The sequence below is a fragment of the Hordeum vulgare genome, chromosome 5H (genome assembly GCF_904849725.1).
Source record: "Hordeum vulgare subsp. vulgare chromosome 5H, MorexV3_pseudomolecules_assembly, whole genome shotgun sequence".
Classification (NCBI taxonomy): Eukaryota; Viridiplantae; Streptophyta; class Magnoliopsida; order Poales; family Poaceae; genus Hordeum; species Hordeum vulgare.
This window is the reverse complement of record NC_058522.1, coordinates 24,875,726-24,890,880: the sequence shown is the minus strand read 5'-3', so window position 1 is coordinate 24,890,880 and position 15,155 is coordinate 24,875,726. Positions and strand designations below refer to the sequence as shown.

The window sequence follows — 15,155 nt, the reverse complement described above, 5'->3', positions numbered from 1 at the left end:
TTCGTCATTCCCGGTACATTCCCGGCAATTCCGAAAACCTTCCGGTAATCAAATGAGGTCATCCTATATATCAATCTTCGTTTCCGGACCATTCCGGAAACCCTCGTGACGTCCGTGATCTCATCCGGGACTCCGAACAACATTCGGTAACCAACCATATAACTCAAATACGCATAAAACAACGTCGAACCTTAAGTGTGCAGACCCTGCGGGTTCGAGAACTATGTAGACATGACCCGAGAGAATCCTCGGTCAATATCCAATAGCGGGACCTGGATGCCCATATTGGATCCTACATATTCTACGAAGATCTTATCGTTTGAACCTCAGTGCCAAGGATTCGTATAATCCCGTATGTCATTCCCTTTGTCCTTCGGTATGTTACTTGCCCGAGATTCGATCGTCAGTATCCGCATACCTATTTCAATCTCGTTTACCGGCAAGTCTCTTTACTCGTTCCGTAATACAAGATCCCGCAACTTACACTAAGTTACATTGCTTGCAAGGCTTGTGTGTGATGTTGTATTACCGAGTGGGCCCCGAGATACCTCTCCGTCACACGGAGTGACAAATCCCAGTCTTGATCCATACTAACTCAACTAACACCTTCGGAGATACCTGTAGAGCATCTTTATAGTCACCCAGTTACGTTGCGACGTTTGATACACACAAAGCATTCCTCCGGTGTCAGTGAGTTATATGAGCTCATGGTCATAGGAACAAATACTTGACACGCAGAAAACAGTAGCAACAAAATGACACGATCAACATGCTACGTCTATTAGTTTGGGTCTAGTCCATCACGTGATTCTCCCAATGACGTGATCCAGTTATCAAGCAACAACACCTTGTTCATAATCAGAAGACACTGATTATCATCGATCAACTGGCTAGCCAACTAGAGGCATGCCAGGGACGGTGTTTTGTCTATGTATCCACACATGTAAATGAGTCTTCATTCAATACAATTATAGCATGGATAATAAACTATTATCTTGATACAGGAATTATAATAATAACTATACATTTATTATTGCCTCTAGGGCATAATTCCAACATCAGCCTCTCAACGTACTCATCTAGCCATTCGAAATGTCCACATTTCTTTAGAACCTGGAAAATGGGAGTCGGTGGCACATGAACCATAGATCAGATCCACCGCCCAAATTCGACGAAAAAAGAAAGAAATCGGGAGAAATTAGACCGTACGATTGGTGAAGTACACAGATCTAACCTGCCCCGGCTGTGGCCTGCTCAAATATTTCACGAACTCGCGCCCACGGTTGCCATTTTCTTCCTTCATACAAGTCAAACGCTTCAGAGGCTCGACACGCGGGCAATCGGGGCATCTTGTCAATGACACTGGACCGTACTGCGGCCATGGTTGATGGGAGGCCGAAGTCAAGTTAGACATCACTCGCCGACGGAGCACTCGCAGGCGGCGCGCTTCGTTGCCGGAGAAGAGGAAGAACAAGGTGGGGGAAAGGAAAGGGGAAGGGCAAGCAATGGGGGTGGGCTGGCTCGGGTCGGGGCACGCTGATGAGCATGGGCATGCTTATGTGAATAAGTTGTGGGTCACGTACGCATGTGAGCAAGTGGTGGGTCCCACATTGATGTGGATAACTGATGGATCCCGCGTGGCATAACTCAAACCGCTAACCCCCTGTGTTTTGCATTTCATGGTTAAACATGACCATGTCGCATTGGAGATATAGTTAGCTGCAAAGATGTCGCACAAGAGCTATTTGCGCCAAATACGTTGCACTCCATCTAATTTTCCTAGGTGTTGCACATGAGCTTTTTTTAGAAAAGGAGGAAGACCCCCGGCCTCTGCATATGAGCGATGCATGCAACCATTTTATTAATTATTCACAAAGACCTTACAAAATAATACATCAGTAAGACTGAAGCCACCGTCTAGACAACATATGTCGCTACTTCTATACAGTTGATGAAGGGATGCTGATAGTGTGGGCCTAATACAAACAGACCTCGCAGCCAAACCTAACATCTAAGACCTAATGCCCCAACCAAGCCACCTGTCGGGTATGGGGCACCCACCGGTCCAACGCACACTCAAAGGTCGCCGCCGCCAACTGCCATCAATCCATCTTCAGAACTGTACTCACGCATCCACCTTGCCCGGTCTAGCTGCCGTCGACGCCACCACGACGCCAGAGAACGTCGCCCTCCTGCGCGAGTCCATCCTCGCACATCAGACGCCTAATCACCAGGGAGCCACGCCATCGAGATCCGTCGCCTTCAATGTGCAGGATGAAGCACCGCTCCACCGAAGAAAACATCCATTGGTCCCCCGAACCCGCGTACACCTCCAAGAATGACACCCCAAGGGGGAGACGACACAAGCGCGCCGCCGTCTTCTGATCTATCAATCTAGGGTTTCACCCGGAGGTAGCAGATAGTGGTCTAGAACTTCTCCTCGGTGATGCCTTCAAGAAGGGAACGAGGCCGTAGAGCGCCGCCATCGCCGGCCTTAGCATCTAGCCAAGAGCAGGTTTTCACCCAGATCTGTTCGGAGCACTCCATCCAGCTTCTTGTCCACGGGTCGCCGCCTTCTCTGCTGGATACTAGATCAAAGGATCTAGCCGCCGCCGCCTAAACGGCCGAAAGACCACCACGATTGATGAAGGTGTCGCACATGAGCTGTTGACCCCATATACATGGGATATGCCAACACGATGATGTGATGAACAAACAGTCTCCACCAGAAGGTTGGTCAAGCGGCATTCAGTATCCTATCCTGGAAGAAAGGAAAGGAGCACTGAAAGAGCCGGCATAGCAAGAGGATCGACACCCCCCTCCCCGTGAGCTAATTAACCACAACAACGTCTACCACTAGTAGAAAAAGGACCTATTGTCCCGGTTCGTGAGGGCCATTTGTCCCGGTTTTTGAACCGGGACTAAAGTGTCGGTACTAATGCCCTAAACCTTTAGTCCCGGTTCTTGCATAAACCGGGACAGATGGGCCTCCACGTGGCCGGTGCGGCGAGCCCAGGCAGGAGGCCCTTTGGTCCCGGTTGGTGGCACCAACCGGGACCAATAGGCATTCACGCGTCAGCATCTCAGGTGCTGGGGTTTTTGTTTTTTTTGAAGGGGGGGAAGGGTTTGGGGCTTTTGGGGGGTTAATTTAGGTGTTTCATATATTGTGTTAGCATGCTAATTAATAGAGATAAGTGTCCTTTCTTATCTCCGTGCTTGGTCGATGCTACGTACTATACGTATAGGGAGGACTAGACACGCTAGCTAATTAAGCAAATGAAGGAAACGGAAGATCGTCATGAACACATGCATACAAAGAGAAGTTATATCGACCGCCTCTCCTTCTCTGAGAGATTGGTCGAACAACAAGTTCTCGTATATCTATCCGACGCTACTGGCTACATATATACAATATAAGTATCTTTTACAATATAATCTCCTAACTAAAATTGAACCCTGCAGGGTCCACATAGTATTCTCCGTCTTTAGCGATCACGTGGTCAAGAAAGAATGCCGCCAATTTCTCTTGAATTCCTCGCATACGATCTGGTGCTAGGAGTTCATCTCGCATCCGAAATATCTAATTTGAAGAAGGGGGTAAATACATATATATGAATAAATGAAACTGAACACAAATGATGGTAATAAAATAAAATTGTGAATATAATTATTTACGCACTTCATATTGTTTCTTGGAGTAGCCCCGCTCACAGGTCGTGTGGCGGATGGACTCGCAAATGTAGTATCCACAGTAATTAGTCCCTTTGTCCTGCCACAACCACTTTACAAGAAATAGAGGTCAATCAAACTGATAATTAGCAAGCATGCTAAATGATATTGATGAAACTAGCGCTTGAATCACTAGGAGATGCGTGGAACATATATGCTACTATAGTACTTACTTTCGGGTGTCTAAACTGCAGCTTCTTTGGCAGTCCCGGAGTTTTTGAGGTGAATTTACTCCAAACCCTGCCAGACAAAGAAAACAATTACTTGGTATGAGGAAATGAACAAATTGAAGTTGCCGATATGGTGCGATAATGATAGATTTAACTTACTTCTCTAGAATTTCAGTCATGTCCGCGTACTTCTTGGGATCTTTTCGTCTCGAGTCTAAGACGGTTACTAGTCCCTGCTCAAGCTTAATCTCTAGGAGAATATAGTGGAACCTGCGCACGCATGCATAACTCATCAATTACATTACTATAACCTCGACTAATAAGGGAAACCGAATATGCACAAGACAATAACACTCACTCGAAGTTGTAAGGGAAGACTATTATAGCTTTGTTTTAATTTAATATAAACGATTGTAGCAGCTTGGCCTCAGTATCTTTGGCCTGAAATTTAACCATATATGCACCTATGAGATTTGTGTTAATGAACTCAATATCACCGATTTTTCTTTTCTTCAATTGGGCGATCTTTAATTTGCATAATATAGTGAGCATAATTAAAGATACATGCAATGAAAGAGCTGACCTATATATAGAGACTTAATGACAGAAGTAGTACTACTTACAGGTAGTAGCAAGTGATCATTAACTTATCGAGGGCCTTTAGATTGAAAAACTCGAAGAACTCCTCAAATGGAACATTCAACAGATCAATTCCAACGAGGTCATGCTCCTCTTTAACTCTGAGCGTCAAAATATTCCTCCCCTCACACTCTCTGCAGGTTTTCATATACCAATCATGGAATCTTCGCATCATCGTTGTTAGAGATTTTTCATCTTTTACGAGAGGCTTCCCGTACACATATCTGTGTTTGTACACCTCCAAGAAATCAAAATGTGCATCGTCGGGCAGGTAATCTCCAAGATCGTTTTAACCGGGCACCATCCCGCCCGGATGATTCGCGATGACGCTAGACAGCTGGAGTGGGGGCAACGATTGGTTCGCTTGTTCGCCGAGCTGGGCAACCTTTTTTCCAGCTCGTCGTTCTGCTAACCTTTGAGCACTGACAGTACTTCCCGACCGCTCCGCTTCGATAAATGATTTTGTAAGAATGCGCTCATAGTTGTCTTTCACCGGAGACTTTGGTGGTTTCGTCAGGGCAGCCAGAGTACGCTTCGCTTTTACCGGATCTATCTTCTCCTTCGGAGGTGGATTTTCTTTGCTTTGACCCCTTCAAAGAAGTTGGTCACTTCGGCTTGCACGATCTTTGCGTTTTCCTCCTGGCTCCTCTCGTATGGTAACTTCTCTGGAGTCTTCAGAGAAGGACCGTATCTGTATTGCTTGCCTCTGGCTGTACTATTAGACGCCGGAGCAGACGGCGCGACTGCGGCTGTCTTTCCTTTCTTATGAGGCGGAGGAGAAGGACGACGCGCCGGAGGAGCCGGAGGGGCGGCGGGTCTCTTCCGCCCTTGTTGACGAGGCGGAGAAGGAGGAGGCAGCTGGCTGCTCGGGCACGCCGGCGCAGGCGGAGAAGGAGGCGGAGTGCCGCCACGCGCCGGAGAAGGAGGCTGAGTGCCCTGATCACTCACTGGAGGAGGCGGAGTGCCCTGACTCGCCGGAGGAGGAGGAGGAGGAGGCGGAAGCGTCTAGTTCGGAAGGTTGATGAGCTTCTTCCGCCATAGGCATGGAGTCTTCAGAGAAGAACCAGCCGAATCTCCCCTTCACCCGTAGGGTGGTCAAGCTCAAGGTCCTCAAATCCGTCCGTTATTTGATCCACCATCACCCTAGCATATCCTTCTGGAATCGGCTGGCCGTGGTAGGTTGAGCCAGGTTTATTAGGTATAACAGAGCCAACAGCCGCCTTGACTTTCAATGTCATCCATCGCGTCATAAGTTGGCAATGTTGAGACTCTGTGATAGCATCCACGGGGTAGCCCATGAAGACAGGCTCCAGCTGCTGAGTCTGCTCGATGGAAGCCATGCTGCTTCTCCGCTGAGATGGCGGGGTAGCTTCAGGGGAAGCTTCGAGAGGTCGTTTGCTGCGATCTGCTTCTCGTTCCTCTAGCCCTTGTACCCTTTTGTGCAGCGCCTGCAGTTGGCTATGCTCCACTTTCTTCCTCCTCTCCTGGGTTTTGTAACCCCCTGCGTCCGGAAACCCGGCGTTCCACGGAAGGGAGCCTGGTGTGCCTCGTGTCCGTCCAGGGTGCTCAGGATTCCCAAGGGCCATTGTGAGCTCGTCCTTCTCTCTGTCTGGAACGAACGTCCCTTCCTGTGATGCGGCGATATAGTGCCGAAGCTTCCTGACGGGTATTTGCAGTTGCTCTTCCGTCCAAACGCACTTCCCTGATACAGGGTCCAAGGTTCCGCCAACCCCGAAGAACCAAGTCCGGCAATGGTCTGGCCATCTCAATGTCTCTGGTTCGACCCCTTTAGCAATCAGGTCATTCTCAGCCTTGTCCCACAAAGGTCGGGTTTGAGGTAACAACTTGACCCCGTGCGATGGTGATGCTTCTTCTTCACATCATTTTTCTTGTTTGTCGCTGACATCTTCTTACTCTTTTCCGATGTCTTGTGGGCCACAAATACGGGCCATTGATCTGTGATCTTCTCAAACCGGCGGTGAATTCTGGTGTCTCTTCTTTGTCGACAAACGTTTTCAGCTCATTCTTCCACCTCCTGGATAGTCCTGCCATCTTCTTAAGAGCATGAGACTTGATCAATTCCTCTTTAACTGGCTTCTCTGGATCCTCCTCTGGCGGTAGGGTGAAATTTGCCTTAAGCGTTGTCCAAAGATCTTCTTTCTGCATATCGGAGACATAAGACGTCGGCACCTCAGTGTCTTCCTTCTTTGGCTTTAACCATTGCTGGATACTGATCGGGATCTTGTCCCTAACAAGAACCCCGCACTGAGCACGAAATGCATCCCTTGTCCGGATGGGTTCAATCGGCTTGCCATCGCGCGCGATTGCTGTGATCTCAAACCTTTCATCCGAGCGCAACTTTTTCTTCGGGCCTCGTTTCTTTACCAAAGTTGAGCTCGATTCGGAGGGCTAGAGAAAAAAGAAGAAAGACGAGAGTTAATTAATATGTGTACATATGAAAACAATGAATGCATCAATTAACTAGTCAGCATGGGCTTAACTAATATATATATATATATATACCTGGCCGGACTCGGTTCGGTCACCGGAGCCGTCATCACGGTCTCCTTATTGTACCTCCATTGGGTCACCGGAGCCATCATGAACATAGCCATCTTCTTGTACCGGCATTAATGGGTCAGCGGAGCCATCATGAACATAGCCCTCTTCTTCACCCGGTCCTTCCTGACCATCGGTGTCGTAGAGAAACGACGCAACGACATCACTTCCTTGTGCGATTATCTCCCCCAACATCGCTTCTGTTGCTTCGTCTCGGGAGTGATCCATAGTTTCTGCAAATATTTACAACATGTCAATTATTATTCAAACATGGTATAGATGGACATATATTAGTGGAAAACGTAGAACTAGCTAGCTAATCACAATAAGGAATCATGTTAGTGGAAAACGTATAGATGGACATAGGCCTTGACGCTGCTTCTCTAGGGTTTGGGGTGGCCTAGACAACGCTTCAAGGGTTTGGGGTGGCCTCGACACAACACTTCAAGGGTTTGGGGTGGCCTCGACGACAACGCTCTTTTAACTTGGTAAATTCGGGTGGCCTTGAGAGAGTTTGTCGGGTAGGGGCGCGACGGGAGGGGGTAGGAGACCAACATCGTTTTTTCTCTAGGGTTTGGGTGTCCTCGAGAGTTTTGGTCGAGCGAGAGGGCCGAAAGGGGTGCTCCCGTGGTATAAGTTATCACGGTCGAGAGTGGGTATATATATCGACCACCCCTCATGTCAAAGTTATCCGGGAGGGGGTTATATCGACAACAACGCGACATACATATACATGGGAAAATAATGTTATCGGGGAGGGGGTATATCGGTACCCCCCTCGTGTTGAAGTTTGATCGGGAGGGGGTATATCGACAACGACATACCCGATAAAAAATAAGAAGACAAAGGAAGAAATAAAAAGAGGAGAAGAAGAAAGGAATAGAAGAGAAGCAATCGAAGAAAAAAAAAGGAGAAGAAGAAAGGAATAGAGGAGAAAGAAGAAAAAAAATTAATTAGAAAAATTAATTTTTTTCTTCTTTCTCCTCTATTCCTTTCTTCTTCTCCTCTTCTTTTTCTTATTTTTTGCCTCTTCTTATTTATTTCTCCTCTGCTTCCTCTCCTCTTCTTCTCCTTTCTTCCTCTTCTTGTTTTCCTTTTTCTCCTCTCATTCTTTTTCTTCTTCTTCCTTTCCTAGCTAGATATTTAATTTTTTCTAAAAATTAAACTAACCTAAAATGTATTAAATTTAACTTTTGCATATATGAACATATATACACAAAGAACATACAAACATATATACATTTTTATAAAAAAACAAAAACATCATATTCTATAAAAAAATCATATACATATAATCTGAAAAAATATTATATTCTATAAAAAAAATCATCATACATATGAACAAAAACAATTATCACATATATTAAAAAAACAGGGGAGGGCGCCGCCGGACCAAGGTGAGGAGGGGCAGGGGCGCGGGGTCGGGGCAGGGCGGCGAGCGGCGACGGCGACGGCGTCGGGGCAGGGCCGGGGCGGCGCGCGTCGGGGCAGGGCGGCGAGCGGCGCGACGGCGACGGCGTCGGGGCAGGGCGGCGAGCGGCGACGGCGTCGGGCGAGGGTGCGGGCGACGGCGTCGGGGCAGGGCGGCGAGCGGCGACGGTGTCGGGCGAGGGCGCGGGCGACGGCGTCGGGGCAGGGCTCGGCGGCGACGGCGACGAGGAGCAGCGTGGGGGCGTCGGAGCGGAGAAGAAGTGATTTTTGCAGAAACTGCTAAGTGTCAAGGCATTGGTACCGGTTCGTGGCACCAACCGGTACCAATGCCCCCCTTTAGTCCCGGTTGGTGCCATCAACCTGGACCAAAGGTCACTTTTCAGCAGCCCAAAGGGCGGGAAGCGGCGGCCTTTGGTCCCGGTTGGTGTCACGAACCGGTACCAATGCATCCCCTTTAGTCCCGGTTGGTGCCACCAACCGGGACCAAAGGCCCCTGTGTTGTCCGCGTCGCGGCCAAAGTTTAGTCCCACCTCGCTAGTTGAGAGGGACGCGCAGTGGTTTATAAGCCCCACTGCTGCACCCCTCTCGAGCTCCTCTCCACTGCAGGCTTACGGGCCTATTTGCTATTGCTTTGCCTGATGGGCCTTCTGGGCCTACTGCGGGCCTGAATCCTGGTCCATGGATGGGCTTCTAGTCGTATTCAGGCCGTGGTGGCCCAGTTGGTGGCAATTTTTTTTTATTTTTTCCCGGTTTTTTTGTTTTCTTTTTTGTTTTATTTATTTTGTTTTGTTTCTACTTACAACAAAATACTTATTTATTTTATTTTATTTTGTTTATAATTACTTATTAATTTTATTTTATGATAATTCTTTTTGCTATTAAAGTTTCTAACAAAAAAAGTTCTTTATGAAAATTCTTTTTGCTTTTAACGATTTTGAACAGAAAATACTTTGATAATTTTAGTTGCATGAATTTTATATAATTTTAGTTTCAATAATACTAGAAGTTGCTTATAATGTTTTGAATAGAAAATACTTTGATAATTTTAGTTTCAAAAATTTTATTTATGTTATTAAAGTTTTTTTTGTTTCTACTTATCTATTTTATTAAAGTTTATATTATTTTGTTTCAAATTAATTAATTATTTTATTTTATTTTGTTTCTCACTTCATTCGTTATTTTTCATACATTTACTAATTATTTTGAGCTATAAGACCATGAAATTGAAAAGCATTTGAAATGAACTCTGAAAAGGTTCCAAGTTGGCATGGTATCATCATTTCACCCACATAGTATTTGCAAGAAAGTAGAGAGGCTTACGGCAAAAACTAGATGCACTTCGTATACAAAACAGACAATCTCCTTCGAAGTATCAGGGTTTCATATGGAAACTCGTCTGTTACAAAGGGATTTCAATTTTTTTGAACTTATTTGAACCCCCTTGTTTTTCTGTGTTCAAAATGCACCATTCAAAGCCACATCATCAATTTACAACCCTTTCTGACTTCATTTGTTATTTTTCATGCATTTACTGATTATTTTGAGCTATAAGACCATAAAATTGAAAAACATTTGAAATGAACTCTGAAAAGGTTCCAAGTTGGCATGGTATCATCATTTCACCCACATAGCATGTACAAGAAAGTAGAGAGGCTTACGGCAAAAACTGGATGCACTTCGTGTACAAAACACACAATCTCCTTCGAAGTATCAGGGTTTCATACGGAAACTCGTCTGTTACAAAGGGATTTCAATTTTTTTGAACTTATTTGAACCCCCTTGTTTTTTTGTGTTCAAAATGCACCATTCAAAGACACATCATCAATTTACAACCCTTCATGACTTCATTTATTATTTTTCATGCATTTACTGATTATTTTGAGCTATAAGACCATGAAATTGAAAAGCATTTGAAATGAACTCTGAAAAGGTTCCAAGTTGGCATGGTATCATCATTTCACCCACATAGCATGTGCAAGAAAGTAGAGAGGCTTACGTCAAAAACTGGATGCACTTCGTGTACAAAACAGACAATCTCCTTCGAAGTATAACAGTTTCATATGGAAACCCGTCTGTTACAAAGGGATTTCAATTTTTTGAAATTATTTGAACCCCCTTGTTTTTCTGTGTTCAAAATGCACCATTCAAAGCCACATCATCAATTTACAACCCTTTCTGACTTCATTTGTTATTTTTCATGCATTTACTGATTATTTTGAGCTATAAGACCATAAAATTGAAAAACATTTGAAATGAACTCTGAAAAGGTTCCAAGTTGGCATGGTATCATCATTTCACCCACATAGCTTGTGCAAGAAAGTAGAGAGGCTTACGGCAAAAACTGGATGCACTTCGTGTATAAAATAGACAATCTCCTTCGAAGTATCAGAGTTTCATACAGAAACTCGTCTGTTACAAATGGATTTCATTTTTGTTGAACTTATTTGAACCCCCTTGTTTTTATGTGTTCAAAATGCACCATTCAAAGCCACATCATCAATTTACAACCCTTCATGACTTCATTTGTTATTTTTCATGCATTTACTGATTATTTTGAGCTATAAGACCATGAAATTGAAAAGCATTTGAAATGAACTCTGAAAAGGTTCCAAGTTGGCATGGTATCATCATTTCACCCACATAACATGTGCAAGAAAGTAGAGAGGCTTACGGCAAAAACTGGATGCACTTCGTGTACAAAACAGACAATCTCCTTCGAAGTATCTCGGTTTCATACGGAAACTCGTCTGTTACAAAGGGATTTCAAATTTTTTTGAACTTATTTGAACCCCCTTGTTTTTCTGTGTTCAAAATGCACCATTCAAAGCCACATCATCAATTTACAACCCTTTTTGACTTCATTTGCTATTTTTCATGCATTTACTGATTATTTTGAGCTATAAGACCATGAAATTGAAAAGCATTTGAAATGAACTCTAAAAAGGTTCCAAGTTGGCATGGTATAATCATTTCACCCACATAACATGTGCAAGAAAGTAGAGAGGCTTACGGCAAAAACTGGATGCACTTCATGTACAAAACGGACAATCTCTTTTGAAGTATCAGGGTTTCATAAGGAAACTCGTCTGTTACAAAGGAATTTCAATTTTTTTGAACTTATTTGAACTCCCTTGTTTTTCTGTGTTCAAAATGCACCATTCAAAGCTGTAAGACCATGAAATTGAAAAGCATTTGAAATGAACTCTGAAACCAAAGTACATACATAGTTCTCGAGAGCATTAAACAACATATAGCTCTCTAGAGCATCTAATTAAACAACATACATAGTTCTCATTAAACAACGTATAGCTCTCTAGAGCATCTAATTAAACCATACATTGAAATTATGTAAAACATTTCAATGCAAAAACAAATGCGGTCATAACCGCAACCAAGGTAACAACTGATCCAACTGCATAATGATACCAAGCCTCGGTATGAATGGCATATTTTCTAATCTTTTTAATGTTCAACCGCATTGCATCCAGATTGATCTTGTGACCATCGACGACATCCGCAACATGCAACTCCAATATCATCTTCTCCTCCTCAATTTTTCTTATTTTTTCCTTCAAGTAATTATTTTCTTCTTCAACTAAATTTAACCTCTAGACAATAGGGTCGGTTGGAATTTCCGGTTCAACAACCTCCTAGATAAATAAAATCTATGTCACATTGGTCGGCATAATTGTCATAAACAATAAATGAACCAAATAGTTATGAAAAGATAATATATAACACATCTGAATCATAGACAGGACGAGGGCCGACGGGGACGGATACCAAAACCATCGCACTATATAATAACAAGGAATAATAAAAGTAAGAAAATTAGACAAGTATCTATCTGAAGTCAGAATTTTTTTCTTTCAGAAAGAAGATAAGAACAAGAGGCTCACCACGGTGGTGCCGACGACGAGATCGGCGCGGGCGATCGACGGCGGTGAAGACGGGGCGGGGACGGGGCATGACAGACCGCTAAATCTAGTTAAATCTCGTTGAAAATGGAGCTCGGAGGTCGAGTTTCGAGAGGGGAAAGCTTAACTAGTGTGGCTCGGGCATTTCATCGAACACCTCATGTGCATAGGAGGTGAATTAGAGCACCCAAATGCCCTCCCCTCGCCGGCTTGACAAAAACAGAGCACTGTGGAGTGCTCTGCCGCGGCGGTGGATATATGTAGGCAAGTTATTTGTCCCGGTTCGTGGCATGAACCGGGACTAAAGCCAACCCTTCTGTCCCGGTTCAAGCCACGAACCGAGACTAATGGTTGTGGGCCAGCAGCGAGGACCATTGGTCCCGGTTCGTGGCTCGAACCGGGACAAATGGTTCCACACGAACCGGGACCAATGCCCACGAGACCCCGGCCGGCCCCCTGGACTCACGAACCGGGTCTAATACCCCCCATTGGTCCCGGTTCTTGAAGAACCGAGACTAATGGGCTCGCCAGGGCCGAACGGTAGCCCTGTTTTCTACTAGTGTACCCGGATGTTACACAGCGTGCGGTTAGCATGTGCAGGACAACATGCGTCGGGAAGGTATATGCTAGGTGAGCATACACGCTCGCTTGCTAATGGTCTCATGCTTGTCCACTCTTTCTTTCTATGCCAGCACCTCCGATACTCACTATCTCCCAAGCCGGGCTTTACACAGTGTTAGGTCGTCGTATGCTCCCTAGTTGCGGCGCGCGGGAAGTCGTCCTCTTCTTATTTCTCTCCGTTGGTTTCTCCTATGCATGATACTTCCTTTGTAAATAAATATAAAAGCATTTTAATCACTACTTTAGTGATTTAAACGCGTTTTTATATTTTTTTACGAAGTAAGTACCTTCCTAACTACCCACCTATGAAACAGCTCTCACATCATAATTATATGTAATTATATGTTGTGTGTATAATTCATAATATGGATTATACTAACCTATAAAAAATATATATTTAATATGTTCAAAATCAAAGCGATATCTCTTTACAAAAGACACAGCCGGGTCCGTGTTGTCCCGGCCCTGCAGCACAAATAGCCAAAGCAACAACACAACAGACATGACGCACCTCTCCGACTCCCATGGCGTTGTTTAGAAGGCTTAACCGTCACTGAGTTGGCCCATTGGGCCAGCTCAACAGTGTACCACTGGTCCGCGTAAAAAATTAAGAACTACATCTAGATTAGTTACATCAAAACCTATCTTATATACATACCTATATATTCCTTATAGTTGCCGTCACTTCTTGGCCACATTTTCTTATTGTGTTATGGACGCAGCAGATTATTTAGTTCTCATTATAAGCTATTCTGTAAACACTCTTTACCAACAGGTTACGTTCACATAGTGCCAAGCAATAAGAACTACTCCCCCGTTTTAAAATAAGCGTCATTGTTTTAGTATTAAAACTATACTAACTTAGTATTAAATTTACGATATTTATTTTAAAACAAAGGGAATGCTTACCAAGCTGGTACTTACTGTAAGTGAAAGATAGCGTCTATTTTATTTTTATTACATCTATTATGTTGCATATATCAATCTAATTATATAATAGTACATGGAAGTATGCCAATGAACTTTTTGTACAACAAGCTACAAAGTGTTCGGAAAAGGTCGTACAAGAGATCAAGAATGCTTTTGCAAGTTCCACTTTTTGGTGCACTATATATCCAAATGTTGACGAGAAGGTACGACGACCTAAGTTTCATTATTCTTGCGTCCTTACCATTTCAGAAACTTTGCATGATGCTCCCTCTGTTGACTATTTAGTGATCTAAAAGATCTTATATTAGTTTACATAGGGAATATTTTACATGTCTTTGTTGTCTGTAGGACAGTAAACTAATTATTACACTGGGACATTGGGTAACACCTTGACCGGACACGTCGACTTGCATGGTTTGCCTTAGTCTTCGTCATCACCTGATACAAGGTAACAGAGAACACGTACCATATGAAGCAGCGCCTGCATGCATTACACCCATAATATCTACAAAGCCCTCCCATGCACATGCACTACACCCAGACAGCACCTGCATTACGAAGCAGCGGGACAAGCTTGCCGCCGAGGTGAAGGGACATGACCTTGTCGGTGCATCCGGCGAGCCTGCCGCCGATGAACACCACCGGCACAGCAGGGTTCCGGCCAAGGAGCCGCACCAGCGCCTTCTCCATCTCCTTCCCCCTAGGGTCCTCGTCCAGTTCCACCACCATCGGGTTGGCCCCGAGATCCCGGAGGAGGCTCGTCACCGTGTGGCACATGCAGCAGGAGCTCATGCCGAAGATCACCACCGCCCGCTGCCCCGCTAGCTTCGTCACCTGCTCCATCGATCAAGCCTAGTAGTTGTAGACTTCTAGTGCTAGTGCTAGTGAGCTCAAGTAGTAGTACGATCGCTTCTAGCTTGCTCCTTTGAGCTGTGCTGGCTTGCTTAGAGCTGGACATAGGGGAGCCTTGCATATATAGCCATGGAAATGTGCACCGGCAGTATGAGCTTCCAGCAATTTGACCGGAAAAAAGGTGATGCGGGAGGGTTCGGATAAATCCCGACCTCCTTTAATTTGTGCGACTCCACGTACGTATGGGCCTAGTGTGGAGCATCGAATATTTGGATTGCAATATGGCGATGCGGCGACCTGATACCAA

General features: G+C 44.7%; 1 protein-coding gene across 1 annotated transcript; it reads right to left on the bottom strand.

The window, feature by feature from the left end:
* Nucleotides 1-14,245: 14,245 nt before the first annotated feature.
* LOC123398816 (glutaredoxin-C1-like) lies at nucleotides 14,246-14,948 on the bottom strand. The gene has a single exon (XM_045093267.1). The coding sequence runs from the start codon at nucleotides 14,837-14,839 to the stop codon at nucleotides 14,528-14,530; it is 312 nt and encodes a 103-aa protein (XP_044949202.1). The 5' UTR covers nucleotides 14,840-14,948; the 3' UTR covers nucleotides 14,246-14,527.
* Between the last annotated feature and the right edge of the window lie 207 nt (nucleotides 14,949-15,155).

Coding starts and splice junctions, on each gene's coding strand:
- LOC123398816 (XM_045093267.1), bottom strand. CDS start 14,839: ATGGAGCAGGTGACGAAGCTAGCGGGGCAGCGGGCGGTGGTGATCTTC.